The sequence below is a fragment of the Heloderma suspectum genome, chromosome 4 (assembly GCF_057233095.1).
Source record: "Heloderma suspectum isolate Gila_16-S chromosome 4, 16-S_ref, whole genome shotgun sequence".
Lineage (NCBI taxonomy): Eukaryota > Metazoa > Chordata > Lepidosauria > Squamata > Helodermatidae > Heloderma > Heloderma suspectum.
Window position 1 is genome coordinate 239,019,493 of NC_139461.1, and position 18,308 is coordinate 239,037,800.

Genomic DNA, 18,308 nt, shown 5'->3' on the forward strand with positions numbered 1-18,308 from the left:
GACTCACGGCATCTCCTCTGGCAAAACATCTGCTAGGATGTTAATGGAATCAGTCTTGGCTTTGGAGGTGGGTGCTGCAGCTAGTAGAATCTTCAGCAAGGCAATCTGTGAATCAAAGTTTAGTTGAGTGAGGTAGAGAAGATTTTCTGCCCAGTTTTAGAAAAGAAGAGGGGACAACTCAGACACAGATAATGGCTTTGATGTTTCATGAAATGCGATTTGTCACATACTGGCAAGCAAAGAGGTGATATATCAGAATAGGAGTTTGCACAAACCAGCAATGAAATGCAAACTGGGACTAGATATTCCTTCCATCTTGAAAATGATACGGAGGATTGAGAGCAACACAATTAAGGAACAGGAACAGAAGAAAAAAGGGCCCTTGGGAGTGAATATATATAGGAGAAGACTATAACTCACCATGTACTGGGGCAGGCTAGGAAGTAGACCCTGGTACAAGATTTCCACAGGAATTTGCTCAACCTCCTCTTCCCCCTATTAACACAAGGAGATCATTATAACATCCTTTTCAACTTCAAATACATGCAAAATTGGCCTGTGCATTTTGAGCACAATTCATTCTTCCAGAACATGGGCAAAACTTCACTTCAGCATAGGTAATCTTCCAGAAACAGACTGAATAATTACACAGCCTCATGCCATAGAGGTTGGATCCAGAGTGTCTCTTTGATGAACAGAAGAGCTCCTTCAGTTTGCAGAATGTACTGAGATCCAGAGGGAGCCTCCTCTGGAGGAAGGAGGTGAGGGGAAGAGACAATTGTCATCAATTCCCCCCTTTCCCTTGTGCCACCTCCCACACTTCTCAGGGGACAGGAAGAATTGGCAAAAATTGCCTCTCTCTCTCTTTCGTCCCTCTCCAGTGTTCCTCCATGAGTGGACAGCACACCAGGAGATATGATTTGTAGGGTGGGAAATTTGTTGTTGTTCAGTCGTTAAGCCATGTCCGACTCTTTGTGACCCCATGGACCATAGCACGCCAGGCCTTCCTGTCCTCCGCTCTCTCCCGGAGCGTGCTCAAGTCCATATTCATTGCATCGGTGATGCTATCTAGCCATCTCATCCTCTGCTGTCCCCTTCTCCTTTTGCCCTCAATCTTTCCCAGCATCAGGGTCTTTTCCAGTGACTTTTCTCTTCGCATTAGGTGGCCAAAATATTTGAGCTTCAGCTTCAGTATCTGTCCTTCCAATGAGCACTCAGGGTTGATTTCCTTTAGGATTGACTGATTGGACCTCCTTGCAGTCCAGGGGACTCATAAGAGTCTTCTCCAGCACCACAGTTCGAAAGCATCGATTCTTCGGCGCTCAGCCTTCCTTATAGTCCAGCTCTCACAGCCATACGTTGCTACTGGGAAAACCATAGCTTTGATTATGCAGACCTTTGTCGGCAAGGTGATGTCTCTGCTTCTTACTATGCTGTCTAGGTGTGCCATAGCTTTCCTCCCAAGGAGCAAGCGTCTTTTAATTTCATGGCTACAGTCACCGTCTGCGGTGATCTTGGAGCCCAAGAAAATAAAATCTGTCACTGCTTCCATTTCTTCCCCTTCTATATGCCAGGAAGTGATGGGGCCAGATGCCATGATTTTAGTTTTTTTAATGTTGAGTTTCAAACCAACTTTTGCACTCTCCACTTTCACCCTCAACAAGAGGCTCTTTAGATCCCCTTCGCTTTCTGCCATTAGGGTGGTATCGTCTGCTTATCTGAGGTTGTTGATAATGTTCGCGGCAATCTTAATTCACTCCCTGACAAGCAGACTGGCAAAACCGCAAGGAGCCATGTATACCCCCCAAAGAGTGAACCTTATATAAAAGATGGCACATATAAGCCGATGGTAAAGTCAGTCAAATGTCCAATCCCAGATAAGAGATTTAGACTGTAATCCTATGCACATTTAGAGAGAGAAAAATCCTACAACTCCCAGCATTCCTCGGCCACCCTTAGACTTCCTTCCCTTCCCCTCTGCTTTTTCATACTGATCCTTTTTTCCCACTGCTAGTTTCTGTTGCATTGGGCATTGTTCCTATGATACTTACCCCTGACAAGGGGGAACGCAAGTACTCCTCTTCCATTTGTACTTGAATCTCTGCAATAGATGTATACTTGTGCTATAAAATGACAAAGGAAAGTAAGTTAACCTCCACATATTGGCAGCCCAGTAGATTCAAACAGGTTACCTGCCTGGGTTTATATTTTTTAGCCTGGGGAAGCAGCAACAGACTGGGCAAGATTGAAAGCTAGCACCTCCATGACAGGTCTTCCAGGCAGCCAAATCAAGAAGTCACAGTGGATGCTCACCAGTTTCAAAGTTTTGATACTCTCATGAATGGGTCTGGGCAATCCTACTACTGTGTTGGTATCACTAAAGAGGAAAAAATGAAAAACCAGTCAGGCAGCAACTACCATTATATTAAAAAAAAATATGGCTCTTTTGGTAAAATTGTGAACTGGAAGCTATTCAGCTTAATTAAGGAGTTTTGCTCTTACTTTCTTTCCACCACTCATTCAAACTGCACTTGCTAGGAATGACCAGCTCAGATTGCAATCCTATACACCCTCATCAGGGAGTAAGCCCCACTGAAAACAATAGGACTTATATCTGAGTGGACATGTATAGGATTGCTCTGTAAATTACCTAAGAAAAGTATTTTAATTTGTGTAAATTAAAAGCTTTCTCCTCATAGTAAACCAATAAAAGCTACTTTCATAAGCAAAATAAGTCCATGTATGACCATCTCATACTATGAACCAACTTAAAAAAATAAAAGCACTTAGAAATTATACAAATGTTCCTCTATGCATGTCAAATTTTTAACCATGTTTAATCTACTTAAGGCACAATCCTATGCATGTGTAGGCAGAAAAAGATTCTACAACTCCCAGCATACTCAGCCAGCCATGCTGGCTTGGGCATGCTGGGAGTTGTTTAGACAGAAAAAGTCCTACATGCACAAGATTGCACCTCTAGTTAATTATGTATCAGGTACAGAACTTGAAATAAACAGAAAGGGGATCCAATTGCATATATTTGAAACAGGCACTTTTCCTACTAAAATGAAACACCATTACACATTAAAACAAGAATTAGGTTTTTTGAGATTTGGAAGGGGAATGGTTATATGAATTTATGGACTAATTCAGTATAGTCCATATGTCTAATCCATATGGACTCTCTGCACTGTGGTTTCATGACAGAGTTACCAAGCTTCCACCATTCCTTCCATTAAGTTTTTTGTTGTACTAGCCAAAAGCGCGGGAAATGCTCATAGCATCCAGTTGCTGTGCCAATTTATCTGGCACAAGCAACTCTACACAGGATAGGTATCCTCACTCTTCTGCCCCTTTGCTTCATCTTCCCATGGGACCATATATACATATACTTTTTTTTTGTTCTTTCTGTATTTTAGTCCTTTTTCTTTACAAGTTATACACAAAGCAACTCCCCTGCCCCAAAGTACATGCTGCCAGTGACCCAACACATTAAATGCATGCTGAGGAGTAAGAGATCCCAAGAACAAATTTGGGGCTGCTCTAACTCACCTCCCCAAGGTGTAGCCAATAAATTTGCTCCGACTAGATTCCAGAAACATCTCAATGTCTTTCTCTCTGCAGAAAAGTGGCAAGAACAACATTCAGTCAAATCTTTAGGGCTCCTCCTATTATTGCCATATTTTGTTAGTGGCCCTAGAGCCAAATTTCCCTTATATAGTAAATAGGAAGAATGACAAACCATCTTCTGATCTGAGCATCCAAAAATCTCCACAGACCATAGCTTAGCACTCTAGCTTGGTTCAAGGAGAGAAATCCCATAGCTTGCCCTACATCAAGTCTCCCAAACATTGTGGTGATTGCGTCAATTTGAGAAGCCAGAGCATATCTTTCATTATAGTTATCAACTGCAGATATCTATTAGCCACACTAACCAAGTATTCCAGCATTGACTGAAGAGGGCCTTCAAGCTCTTAAAGTTTTTTCTTAGATACAACAATCCTGTAGAGGCACTCACCTGACCTTGGGTGCCCAAGGCAAGCCTTTTGGGCAAGTCAGTCGATCAGTTGGAGGGTGCTGGACAGGAGGGGGCATCACCTCATCTCTTTCGAGAGGGAACGTCTCTCCCTCAAGACTACTGTCATCATCATTCTCCTCCTCCTCTTCACGGGAGTCATCAGCTTTGTAAGGATCTCGCTCATTGAAGGCATCCAGATTATCCTGTTTAATAAGAGCCTGAAAGGACACACACATAGTGAAAGGCAAGTTTAGCCTATCCTGTCTTCCCAAACAGAGGAACGTTACTTCCCTCTCAACTCATCTGTTCCAAAATTCACCTTGTGCTCCCGCCGACCCCGTTTCTGCTGCTGCTCAATCAAATCAGAAGCAGATGCTGGAGGAGAGGCAGCCCTCATGTTGCGGATCACTTTTATGCTATCTTCAGGAAGTGGTGGGAGCCCCAGCATCTCCCGTTTCTCTGCTTTCATATCTTGAAGCTCCTCAAATCCTCCAAGAGTACACTACACAGGAGGGTAAATGCAGTCATTCACTTATATTATCTCTTCGTTCATTCATAAACTGTTCCAAAATTTATTTTCTATTGGTAAACTAAAAAGGAATGGGGGATGAAGGATTTACTGAAGTCATATTTCCATGGCTCTTCAGAGAATCATTTGTGAATATGGGAGAGCATAGCAAAGATCAAGGGTCCTGGTATTATAAACCTGACTCTCTGTTCATCTTATATCCCATTTTCAGAAAATATCTTTCTAAAAGAACTCCATATTCCTAGCAGTCTCACACTTATTTAACATATCCTGCTCTTCCTTAAAGAAATTCAGAGGCACTTGCATGAGTTGCCCGTGCAATTTCCCATCCAGGTACTAACCAAAGGGAGAACCGCTTAGCTTGTATAATGCAGCTGCAGCAACAGCATGTGCCCTCAGACACACTGGGCCTATCTGTGGTATTGTACTCATTATTCCTCAGCTGCCAAACAGCCAGAGGAATACTGTCTGAAAAATATAGGATTATTTGAGATGGAGATGTTTGGTGTAGTGGCAGCTAGGCCACATTGTATTGTGTTATGGATGCGACTTTGAGCTGTCTGTCTATAATTCAGTACTTTGGAAGCATTTCGCTCCCCATTTACTTTGTTTATTTATTTACAATATTTATATACCGTTCCACATCAGAAGATTTCGGAGTGGTGAACAACATGGTAAAAGAATAAAACAACAGGTTAAAAGAGTTAAAACATTTTTTAAAGATTTTTAAAAATCTGCTAAGAAGATTAAATACTTATAAACAAAGTGTACACCTAGGATTATTTGGTGGGTTGCAATCCAGAGATTGTACTAATAGCGATTATAGTACAGGCATCTTTGAATCTATTTTTTTCTTTTATTGATACCAAGTAAGTTCCCAGTTAAAATACAAGTAGTGTCGTATTTAAAAGTAGTTAAAGCTATATTTCTTAAGCATTACTTGCTATTACAAAAGAGAGCTTTGCTGAGAACATTTTGCTTACCAAGACTTCTCTACAGAGTTGCCTGGCAGTATCACAGGCAAGGAGCTTCAATATCAAAGAAGCTCTCTGACCCCCAAATCAGGCCATATTTATAGTTTCTAGGATACTACTTCACTGCCAACATCTCAATACTAATTGCTGTTTCATAAATCTAAGTTCACAGTCTTGACTTCTAAAAGAATATCTGATGATCAAAACACACATACAAAAATTTAAATACATACTTTTCAAGTTAGATGAAATTTTGGTATGTCTTTAGCAAAGTAATTCCTCACTCAAAGTTTACTAATTAAATCTAAGTACATAAATTTTTCTAGTCATCTATATATGTGATTTACTGTTTATACCTTACAAAATATGTTTTGCTTATTAATTGATAAGCAAAATCTTTAAGTTCACTCTGACCTTGAATAATACAGTTTGATGTCTCTCCATTTTTCACATAATCCTTTTCATCTCTGGTGATGAGTCATAATTCAGCATTCTCTCTTCGGATATTATTCAAACTGCTTTGCTAGCTACATTTTGATAATCCTTACCTAAAGTTCATTGTGAACTCACTTCACATCCTCCCTACTGGTACCAGCTACCATATTATTTATGTAATTCTCTGGGTGCCTAATTATCTCCTTACAACATGCTTAACTGCCTGGGGCTTGCAGCTCCAAGACAAGACAGCGTTTGCTTTTGCTTTTGTGTGTGTGGGGGGGTGGGGGGTGGGGGTGGGGAGAGAAATAGTCACTTTCTTCAGTAATCATTTTGAGCACACTGAGAACTGTGCCACCAACCTTCTGTGGCAAACCCATGACAGTTGAACACAGAAGTAGTCCCTTTGAGAACTGACCATAATATTGAACTCTACTATTTCATGATCTTTTGGTCTTGTCCACAGATGGACAACTGGCAACCTCATAACATCCTAGTTGCAGCACTATCTGAAATCTATATGTTTTGGCAGTTCTTTAAAAAAAAGAAAGAAGCAGATTTATGTAGTAGGTGTTTCTTTGTGGTACTTTCTAAAATACTTCTGTAATTTTTGTGCTTTGTTTTAAAACTGTGTATTAGCTCACTGAAATTTCTTGTATTCTCTACAGTGAGCTTACTTTTCTAATCAACATCCAGAAATTATTATATTTAAATATGAAGAAATCAAAAGATTTGTGAAGTGAGCTCATAATTTAATTAAACTATGGGCTGACCACTTGGGCCAGGCTAGTTTTCAAATTTAACTCAGCAAGGGCATTTGATTTGTCCCTCCTGGGATCCCTATCTAAACTGAAATTCCTTATACAGCATCCTAGCAAACCAAGTTAATATTCATATTCATCATCTCTTACTGTTTAGTTGCAAAATATCTGTATGTTTTATAAAACTAGCTAACTGTCCTGTTTCCCGTTAATACTGATTTTGCCTACACATGACATGAATAGTGTCAATGGCAGCTTCATTCTCTCAGGCTTGGCTTCATGGCGCCATCTGCTGTTTTCAGGCAACCAGCAGTCCAGGGGAATCTGAATACCCACATTCAATAAGCAGGCAGCATAGGAAAGCAACAGCAGTACTGCTGGGGGATGTGCCAAATGGCATTAGCAGTTGTAGAAAGAACACAGGGTATATGAGAAAATAACACAAGGAACAGAATAAGCTCAACAAATCACAGAGGGACTGCAAAGCTGCTTTCCTCTCTGCCTGTTCCTTTCGCACAATGATGGAGGGCAGTGGTAAGGCATTTTCCTAGCTACTGCCCAGGATTCTGTCTTAACCCAGCAATGTTTGTATTGGTAGATGAGCTACATAATGCATGAAGAAGGGTTTATCCTATGCCAGCTGCAGATTCAAAAGTAGTTGTTGTTTCACTTCAGGATATGAACCTTGCAAATGGAACATGCAGACAATCTCATAGTAGCTTATGGTTATTGCTTAATTATAGTAGAACATTTAGTAAACATTACTCCAGACCTAGGCACATCCCTCAGCCTAAGAAGTATGCTCATTCCTATATTGAGCTCAGCTCTGAAGTGAAAATAGGAGCCCCACATCCCTTGTGTGACCAGGTTAGATACCAAGAGGACAGTGTTTTTGCATGCAGTGCTAGAAGCTATCTGTTATAATACCACTTATTCATGGATAGGAGCCTCTTACCAGGACAGTCTTCCACAGCAGCAGCAACACCTTCTTCATAGGGAAGTGAGGGGCATGGCCACTGCAGAATTTGGTCACCATCCCGAAAAGCATCACAGAAAATGGCTCACTATTATACAACGGTGCCCCTGAAAGGCAATATATTGGTGACAGCCAAGTTACATGCAGATACCTCAGTTCTTGGTTCATGTATTTCAGCTACATCCTTGGCAGTCAAGCCACTAGTGAGCCCAAACAACTTGCCATTATACTGTCCACAACCATTACTGCCTCTTTTTTTCACCCTTGTACACACTGTTTTCATCTCAACTTAGTGCTAAATTCATATTTCACTTGGTTCTTGTTCATTTAGCTCAAAGGGAAAAAAGCTTCCTTCCGATACTTGGACAGCCTTTTCTTACAGCAAAACAATTCCATCTTCCTGGCCTACTGATACTTATTTATTTTAAATCAGGAGTTATCAAGTATCCCTATCACTATGCGGACAACAACAGAACCCATACCTAGTTCTGCTCTGAAGGTCTGTCTCATTGTCTTCCATTCTCGCTTGTCTCCTTCACACTCTTGACGGACAGTCTCTACAATAAGGTACATAATATTCAGCAGCACCCTGCAAATGGATTGCAAAAACTGAGCAGGTTAGAGAGAAAAACTCTGACAACATGGTTCAGCTTATTCAAAACTACTCTACATAAAGTAACCTAGCTATCCAAACTTCAGGGGTAAGGTTGGAGCAAGGAATAGAACAGCAAGTATTAGCTCCTGATATTCCCACTGGCTTCATTAGACGCAGAAAAATGCTATGCTTGGAACAACAAATGACAAGTTTTACTGATAAAAGCCCAACATTTTCCTCTGTCTCCCAGTCCATATTTCCAAGATGACTATTGCTTACTAACATGCAATTCCCCAAGAAAAATGCACTCTTTCTAGAGTGGGGAGGCAGAAGGTAGATCAGGATCTACTGGTAGAGCTCTAGATGATTTTTAGTAGATCAGCAAGGGGTCTTGACTACCAATGGTTTAACAATGGCAACCACAAAATGGGTACCCCTATCTAAATTAGGTCACTAGAATCCCAGATTTGTACTAACTCAGATGTACATTTGCACTTCTATATGACAGTTATCCCAGTGTATGCTCATGGGGTGCACTAGGTAACTGGCTCTGTCCCCTGAACCACCATTTTGCATCTGGCTCTGGCTGGCGGACTAGTAAAAAAACAAAGTAGATCTCACAATGTGCTCATGTCTGTTCTAGAGGGTGTTGTGTTGTTCAGTCGCTCAGTTGTGTCCGACTCTTCGTGACCCAATGGACCATAGCACACCAGGCCTTCCTGTCCTCCACTCTCTCCCAGAGCGTGCTCAAGTCCATATTCATTGCATCGGTGATGCTATCTAGCCATCTCATCCTCTGCCATCCCCTTCTCCTTTTCCCCTCAATCTTTCCCAGCATCAGGGTCTTTTCCAGTGACTTTTCTCTTCGCATTTGGTGGCCAAAATATTTGAGCTTCAGCTTCAGTATCTGTCCTTCCAATGAGCACTCAGGGTTGATTTCCTTTAGGATTGACTGATTGGACCTCCTTGCAGTCCAGGGGACTCTTAAGAGTCTTCTCCAGCACCACAGTTCGAAAGCATCGATTCTTCGGCGCTCAGCCTTCCTTACTGTCCAGCTCTCACAGCCATACGTTGCTACTGGGAAAACCATAGCTTTGATTATACGAACCTTTGTCTGCAAGGTGATGTCTCTGTTTCTTACTATGCTGTCTAGGTGTGCCACAGCTTTCCTCCCAAGGAGCAAGCGTCTTTTAATTTCATGGCTACAGTCACCATCTGTGGAGCCCAAGAAAATAAAATCTGTCACTGCTTCCATTTCTTCCCCTTCTATATGCCAGGAAAAGATGGGGCCAGATGCCATGATCTTAGTTTTTTTAATATTGAGTTTCAAACCAGCTTTTGCACTCTCCACTTTCACCCTCAACAAGAGGCTCTTTAGATCTTCTTCGCTTTCTGCCATTAGGGGGGCATCGTCTGCTTATCTGAGGTTGTTGATAATTCTCCCAGCAATCTTAATTCCGACCTGTGATTCATCCAGCCTGGCGTTTCTCATGATGTACTCTGCATATAAATTAAATAAGCAGGGTGACAATATACAGCCTTGTCATACTCCTTTCCCAATTTTGAACCAATCGGTTGTTCCATGTCCAGTTCTTACTGTTGCTTCTTGACCCTCGTACAGGTTTTTCAGGAGACAGGTAAGGTGGTCTGGTACTCCCATCTCTTTAAGAATTTGCCAGAGTTTGTTGTGATCCACACAATCAAAGGCTTTAGCATAGTCAATGAAGCAGAAATAGACATTTTTCTGGAATTCTCTTGCTTTCCCCATGATCCAGCGAATGTTGGCGATTTGATCTCTAGTTCCTCTGCCTCTTCGAAACCCAGCTTGTACTTCTGGTAGTTCTCGGTTCACATACTGCTGAAGCCTAGCTTGTAGGATTTTGAGCATCATCTTGCTGGCATGTGAAATGAGCGCAATTGTACGGTAGTTTGAACACTCTTTGCCATTGCCCTTCTTTGGAATTGGAATGTAAACTGACCTTTTCCAGTCTTGTGGCCACTGCTGAGTGTTCCAAATTTGTTGGCATATTGAGTGCAGCACTTTAACAGCATCATCTTTTAGGATCTTAAATAGCTCAGCTGGAACACTGTCATCTCCACTAGCTTTGTTGTTAGTAATGCTTCTTATGGCCCACTTGACTTCACTCTCTAGGATGTCTGGCTCAAGTTCAGTGACCGCACTATCAGGGACATTCAGATCTTTCCTGTATAGTTCTTCTGTGTATTCTTGCCACCTCTTCTTAATCTCATCTGCTTCTGTTAGGTCCCTGCCTTCCTTGTCCTTTATCATGCCCGTCTTTGCACAAAACATTCCCTTGATATCTCCGATTTTCTTGAAGAGATCCCTAGTCATTCCCGTTTTATTGTTTTCTTCTATTTCTTTGCATTGTTCATTTAAGAAGGCCTTCTTGTCTCTCCTTGCTATTCTCTGGAACTCTGCATTCAGTTGGGTATATCTTCCCCTTTCTCCCTTCGTTTTCGCTTTTCTTCTTTCCTCAGCTACTTGTAAAGCCTCATCAGACAGCCACTTTGCTTTCTTGCATTTCTTTTTCTTTGGGATGGATTTAGCTGCTGCCTCCTGGACAATGTTACGGACCTCCATCCATAGTTCCTCAGGCACTCTGTCTATCAGGTCTAATCCCTTAAAGCTGTTCCTGACCTCCACAGTATATTCATAAGGGATATGATTTAGGTCATACCTGAATGGTTTAGTGGTTTTCCCTACGTTCTTCAATTTAAGCCGAAATTTTGTGACAAGAAGCTCATGATCTGAGCCACAGTCAGCTCCATGTCTTGTTTTTACTGACTGTATAGCACTTCTCCATCTTTGGCTGCAAAGGACATAATCAATCTGATTTCGATATTGACCATCTGGTGATGTCCATGTGTAGAGTCGCCTCTTGTGCTGTTGGAAAAGAGTGTTTGCTAAGATCAGCGTGTTCTCTTGGCAAAACTCTATTAGCCTTTGTCCTGCTTCACTTTGTACACGAAGGCCATGCTTGCCTGTTATCCCGTGATTTCTTGACTTCCTACTTTAGCATTCCAATCCCCTATGATGAAGAGGACATCTTTTTTTGGTGTTAGTTCTAGAAGGTGTTGCAGGTCTTCATAGAACTGATCAACCTCAGCTTCTTCGGCCTCAGTGGTTGGGGCATAGACGTGAATTACTGCGATGTTGAATGGTTTGCCTTGGATTCGTACTGAGATCATTCTATCATTTTTGACATTGTACCCCAGTACTGCTTTTCCCACCCTTTTGTTGACTATGAATGCTACTCCATTTCTTTTAAGGGATTCTTGCCCACGGTAGTAGATATAATGGTCACCTGAATTAAATTCGCCCATGCTTGTCCATTTGAGTTCACTGATTCCCAAGATGTCGATGCTCAATCTTGCCATCTCATGTTTGACCACCTCCAGCTTACCTTGATTCATTGATCTGACATTCCAGGTTCCTAAACAATATTGTTCTTTACAGCATCGGACTTTCTTTTCACCACCAGACACATCCACAGCTGAGTGTCCTTTCGGCTTTGGCCCAGCCACTTCACTGTTTCTGGCACTACTTGGAAATTCCCTCTGCTCTTCCACAGTAGTATATTGGATACCTTCCGACCTGAGGGGCTCATCTTCTGGCGTCATCTCTTTTAGCCTTGTGATACGTTCCATGGGGTTTTCTTGGCAAGAATACTGGAGTGGTTTGCCATTTCCTTCTCCAGTGGACCACATTTTGTCAGAACTCTCCACCATGACCTGTCTGTCTTGAGTGGCCCTGCACAGCATAGCTTATGGCTTCACTGAGTTATGCAAGCCCCTTCACCACAACAAGGCAGTGATCCATGAAGGCATATCTAGAGGGTATCTATACCTAAACCGTTGCCACAAGCATCTCCTGGGATAAGTGGCTATTTCCCAGTAACAGTGGTTCCACTACAGATGAGAGGCCACTGTGCATGGTCCACTGACATACATACAAGGTTCTGCTAGTATACAGAGTCAATTCTTAACATGCTGTATTCATACACACAGCTAGTTTGGTTATCTGTCTTTGCCCCCTTCCCTATCCTCTCTCTCAGTGACCCAATGCAGGCAGCTTACGTCACAACAGCAGGGGTGGGCAACCTTTTTGGCCCTGAGGGTTACATGCAGTGTTGGGTCAGGGGCCATACTTGCGTGCGCACACATGCACACACTTTCCCCCCTCCACAACCTCTCAGCATGCAGGAATGAAGAGATTCAAATCTCCCTGCCTTGTCCACTGAGATCAGGTGATGGGATCACTGGGATGGGGGAGCTAAAAGCCTCCTCCCCTGAATAGCCCTGATCCAGATCACAAGGGAGGGGGATTGCTGTTTCCTTGCTAACGGAAGTGAAGTATCAACGATCTCTGCATCCCTATTGCTGGGAGGGGGTGAAGTTAAAGCTTTTCCCCACCCTGAGTGAATCTGATTGCTGTTTCCTCACTGCTATTATCAGTGGGAAACAGCAATCTGTTAGCTGATCACCTGGGTGGTGGGAAACAGTGGGTAAAGCATCCCAGGGCTCTTCGGGTTGCATAGAGAGGCAGCCAAGAGCCACATGTGGTCTGCGGGTTGCCCATACTACATCAAATCTAAAGATCTGAATTTTGCACAAATGGGAAAAACAAAGTGCTGACTAGAGGATATGCATGTAGAGTAGAGGCTGGAAGGGGAAGGAAAGAACAGCATCCTTGCTAACTTATGAATCTCTGATTGGGAAGTCTCACCACATTAACACCTTATATGTTAACATTCCTTACCTTAGATCTGTGCTGTCAGCCAGGGAGATGGCAGGCTTCCTCACTGCACTGCTGCAGGCAGCACTGTTACTGAAGAAAAAGAAAAAAACTTATCTATTTTGCCTACAATCTGGAACCAAAGACCCAATCTACACGGAGATGCTTTATGGTGCGATTCTGTATACATCTAGATTTTCAAGAATTTGAATTTTCTTCTTCTGTGGCACATGCAGCCAGTAATTCATATGTATTCATTAAAAAAAAAACCAACCAAAACACTTTCATGGGGCAAAAGGCACCTGAAACCACATTAGTTTGGGGTTCGGTGGGTGGAGTCCCATGAGTAGAACTGAACGTCATCAACTGCGTAGGTGCTGGGCAGCAAATGAATGGAGGCTTGCTCCCTGCCCCTCTCCCCATGCTCAGTGAAGTGCAATGGAAGAGAATGAGTTACTTCTGAGTAGACATGTTTAGCCAACACCTCTCCTAGTGTCCACCCTTTCGTGATGCAACTTTCCCTTCTGCCTATGAGCACTGCTCCCTCCAGACTGCACCAAAGCCAAATGAGGACACACAGACTCCCAAACTGCACTGAGGCTGCCATGAAGGGAAAATCCAGTGCAAAACAACTTTGCAAAGAAGCGGCTTTTCGGGCAGAAAAAAGCATTGGTTGATGCGGAGTGAGGGTTACGTTATCTGCCATGATCATCTGTGAGGCGCAGTCGAACCAGAGTAAATCTCCCAGGGGGGCCAAAGTCACATGTTTTAGGAATAAAGTAGCATGGGTACAGTATGTATAATCTGTGATCTTTCTCCACTACTGGAAAACACTCTGCATGCACGTGCACCCTGTTTAAATTTCCTCTCATATCCAACAGCAGCTTCCCAATGCAGTTGCTAAAAGGTCTTGCAAACTGGATTGGGTCCAACTATACCAGACGCTTCTGCACCATAGTAACAAACTGCTAGAAACCCAACAGCAACTTCCTGCTAACTTTTAAGACAACCAAACAGACATATGTTTTATTGTACTAAAGCAAAAGTAGATCCCTGAGCCACTACTGCTACATTTGACTAGGCCGAGTGTAGATAATGGTCCCTCCTCCTTTCTCTTCCTGCAGAATCTGCTACTGCTTACATCCATACTTATGGCAGAAATCTTTTTTGGACAACCAGCCTGTTGCCCCAAGGACACCTGGTGGTCGTGGGGGTTCCCCCCAATGCAATTTTCAGGATGGGGACTTTGAAAATCTATTGGAAGCCTATTGGCAACGATCTCCATAGGCTTCAATTGGATATTCAAAGTGCCCCTTGTGGAAAATCGGGGATGGGGGAGGCAAATCCAACCCGCCCCTCCCGGACTGTTGGGGCAACACAGTCCTTGGAAGACTTGGATTTGGCCCCTCACACCCAATTTTCCACAAGGGGCACCTTTAAAAATAAAAAAAACCCATATGCGCACATTCCCTGGTTATGGGGAAGTGCGGGAAATGTTTCCTGGTCCCATTTTTGTGCAAAAATGGGACCAGAAACATAAAAAAAGAGTCCTGACCCAATCCCGATCAGAGCCAGGAAGGGGGACTTAGTGGCAGACAAGACGGGTCTGCCGTCAGTTCCCCTGGGATGCAGGATGGAGGACTGAGGATTGTGTGGTGGGTGCACTAGCCATCCACCATGGGCTAGAATTATACGCGAATGCGCCCAAAGTTTAATTTCTGTTAGAGTCTTCCTCAAACATACAAACTTGATATAAAAATTAAAACTCATGAAAATCCAGCTCTAATACCACCAGACACATCCACAGCTGAGTGTCCTTTCAGCTTTGGCCCAGCCGCTTCACTCTTTCTGGCGCTACTTGGAAATTCCCTCTGCTCTTCCCCAGTAGTATATTGGACACCTTCCGACCTGAGGGGCTCATCTTCCGGCATCATATCTTTTAGCCTTGTGATACGTTCCATGGGGTTTTCTTGGCAAGGATACTGGAGTGGTTTGCCATTTCCTTCTCCAGTGGACCACATTTTGTCAGAACTCTCTGCCATGACCTGTCCGTCTTGGGTGGCCCTGCACGGCATAGCTTACGGCTTCACTGAGTTACACAAGCCCCTTCGCCACAACAAGGCAGTGATCCATGAAGGGGGTGCCAAACTGAGAAAACAGCAACTTCATAAACCTAGCTGGGGAGCATTCCTTTCTCCTAAAGTTAATCCCAGCAAACCAGGTTGCAGATCTCCAAAGAAGAATAAATATCCATCCCTTGAATATTTGTGTGCAAACCTCAAACCTCCAATTGTCACAACTGGACTAGATTTCTCTGTGGAAAAACAGCTAACAGATTCCCTTGTTCAACAAACAGCTCAGGTGCAATCCTGTGCAGGAGATGAGATTAAAAAATCTCAACATCTAGGCTTCCTATTCAGGGACTCTGAAAGAGGGGAGGGGACTACCCCTCTCCCAGATAGGCCAAGGGGGCTGAGCCCCCACTAGGGATGATAAGGGGGAAAAGACTGTTGTTGCAGTCAAGGCTAAATTATAAAGGAAGAAGAGGTACACCCTATTTGCTAGGACCCAATAATTGACTGCATTGACTTGTTTACTCTGCCTTGGGAGCAGAACTTTGATGTGAAGTGAGGAGCTAAGATGAGCATTATATATATATATATTGAGAGAGTGTGATGAGGTTGAGAGGGAAGTGGCTGAGACCTGAATAGTGAGCTTCTAGTTCTCCTACCATTCTATTATGGTCATGAATAGTGTCTTTACAGTATAATTGGGATCTCTTTTCTATTTTAATTTAATATTGGACCACTTTGAGCCCTCCTCCTGTCAAAACACTTCGGGGTCCATACTGCCACTGCCTTTTTGCCCCTCCACTAACCTTAAGCAAAAGGCATGCAAAAATAGCCATTATAACGGGGGGGGGGGGAGATTAAGAGAGAAAATCTTAACTAATACATTCCTCTCCATTAAATACCATTCCTGCTGGGTATGTTTCCATTTCCCATGTTAATAGAATAGAGGGAGAAGATTTTGGCAGGTCATCTTACATCAGTTTAGTGCCCATCATTGCAAAATCAGTAAAAAGAACCAAGGGAGAAAAACAGGAATCAATAATAGGGAATATAATAGAACCGGAAAGCGATTCATAGAAGTGCATTGTTCGAGCAGATCCCAGCAGATATTAGCTGAAGTTTAGTTCATTGCTGGTAAGCTCATCAAAACCATCTTCAGAACTGATCAATTCTAAGTAACTTGCTTTCCCTCCATTATCAGAAAGGTAATATTTCTAGGCCGCATACTAGAAAGATAGGTGAAAAGAACTTGGAGTGTCACCTACTGCCTAAGAAAACACTTGGGACCTGAATTCCAGGGTCTGATCCACTTCCCAATAAACTCAAGAGGTGGCTTTCTATGAAATCAGATGAAAACTGGATGGATACTAGAATGAGTCTGGCATCTGATTATCTTTCACAAGCTGTAAAAAATTATATCCTGGTGGGGCAGATCATAAACAGCCTATTTAAACAGCCTACAATTCTTCTCACATCCCCAACTCTGCAGCAACATAGAACTCACTCGATTTCCATGTTCAAAAGTTCCACCAAAGCATTGAATGTGCCAACTTCAAGCAGAAGGAATATGTTATATCGGATCCAAGACTGAACTTCAGCTTCAGAACTGCACTCATCAAATGTGCCTGTAACCACAAAAACCATTTATTTCAGCAGAGCTGATGCATATTTGATTGCACTTTACAAAAAACTTATCTAACCTCCATTTTACAGACAAAACATGTTCTTGTTCCTCAGAACCAAGATGCATGCCTGATTCTCATGTGTAAGGACAGAGGATTCATAAAACAGAATGCCAGTTCCCCATACCATCTGGAATTCACAGCCATATTAATCAACTGCAGGACAGCTGAGTAATATGGCTGTATTTATTTAAATACACCACCTGCTGCTGCCACCACCACCACCTGGCCTTCCCTGTGGACTCCGGCCTGGCATTATTTTTAAGGGGATTTTTAATTGTTTTGTGTGTGTGTGTGTGTGTTTTCTTTTTCCTGGGGGATTTTGTTGTGGTTTTAGGGGTGGGTAGCCTGACTGATAGGCGGGAGCGAGGGGGCATGTGTCCACCTGATGGAGGCAGTGGGGGGAGTGTTGGGGGCCAGAACATACCGAGGCTGGGCGGCAGGCGCTGGCGGAGCGCTAAGAGCAGGCCACGCCAGGTAAGGGGAACAAGGGAGAGATGTGTAGTATCTGTCCCCTGCTCCGGGCCTGTCCAGAGCCAAAGGATGGCTGGGGGAGGCGTGACCCCATCTTCTGGCCTTCGTTTGCTGCTCTGCAATGCCAGGTCTGTTACCCAGAAAACCTCCCTCATCCATGACATGATCCTGGATGAGGGTGCAGACCTGGAGACCTGGCTGGCCGAGGCTGCTGCTCCAACCCTTGCAGCCATGTGTCCAGCTGGATTTTCGTATGCATAGCAGCCGAGGGCTGGGGATCAGGGAAGGGGAGTGGCTGTTATCTACCAAGAGTCCTTGGTCTTCACCAGACCCACTCTCCGGGAGACCAAGGTTGCTGAGTGCATGTACTGGAGGTTGGACCCGAAGGGCAGTCTGGGGATTCTGCTCGTGTACCGTCCACCCCGCTGCACGACTGACTCCCTGGCCGAGGTGCTTGAGGTGGTCTCTGATGTGCGTGTACAGTCCCCTAACTTACTGGTGTTGGGGGACTTCAACGTACATTCGGAGGCCATCCTCACAGGAGCACCTCGACTTCATGGAGACCATGGCCTCCTGGGAGCTGCACCATATTCTAACTGGGCCCACCCATGTAGCCGGTCATGCACTAGACCTTGTGTTTGTTTCTGGAGAAGTGGGGAGTGATCTGGAAGTCGGGGATATATCCACCACGCCCTTGTCATGGTCAGATCACTATCTGGTGACGTTGGACTTCTCGGTTCCACAACCCCTCCGCAGGGGTGGAGGACCCATTAAAATGGTCCGCCCCAGGAGTCTTATGGATCCAAATGGATTCCTGAACGCACTTGGGGATTCTCTGGGGCATGCCAACGGCCACTCGGTCGAGACCCTGGTGGGTGGCTGGAATGCCGCAATCACTGGGGCATTAGATCAGGTGGCTCCGAAACGCCCTCTCCCCCTGAACAGGGCTCGGACTGCACCATGGTTCAATCCGCGGTTACGAGCTCTGAAACAGGAGGTGAGACGGCTAGAGCGCCGGTGGCGGAAGTCTCGC

General features: G+C 43.8%; 1 protein-coding gene across 1 annotated transcript in view; it reads right to left on the minus strand.

Moving 5' to 3' along the window:
• Positions 1–18,308, minus strand: part of STRIP1 (striatin interacting protein 1) — a 32,648-nt gene that overhangs the window by 8,010 nt on the left and 6,330 nt on the right. Inside the window, exons 5-15 of the mRNA XM_084852852.1 lie at positions 16,624–16,744; positions 13,072–13,140; positions 8,179–8,285; positions 7,676–7,803; positions 4,341–4,523; positions 4,022–4,239; positions 3,556–3,621; positions 2,314–2,377; positions 2,052–2,123; positions 421–495; positions 8–105 (exon numbers count right to left, since the gene is read on the minus strand). Of these exons, the coding sequence (XP_084708978.1) occupies positions 8–105; positions 421–495; positions 2,052–2,123; positions 2,314–2,377; positions 3,556–3,621; positions 4,022–4,239; positions 4,341–4,523; positions 7,676–7,803; positions 8,179–8,285; positions 13,072–13,140; positions 16,624–16,744 (1,201 nt within the window). The remainder of the gene's footprint in view (positions 1–7; positions 106–420; positions 496–2,051; positions 2,124–2,313; positions 2,378–3,555; positions 3,622–4,021; positions 4,240–4,340; positions 4,524–7,675; positions 7,804–8,178; positions 8,286–13,071; positions 13,141–16,623; positions 16,745–18,308) is intronic.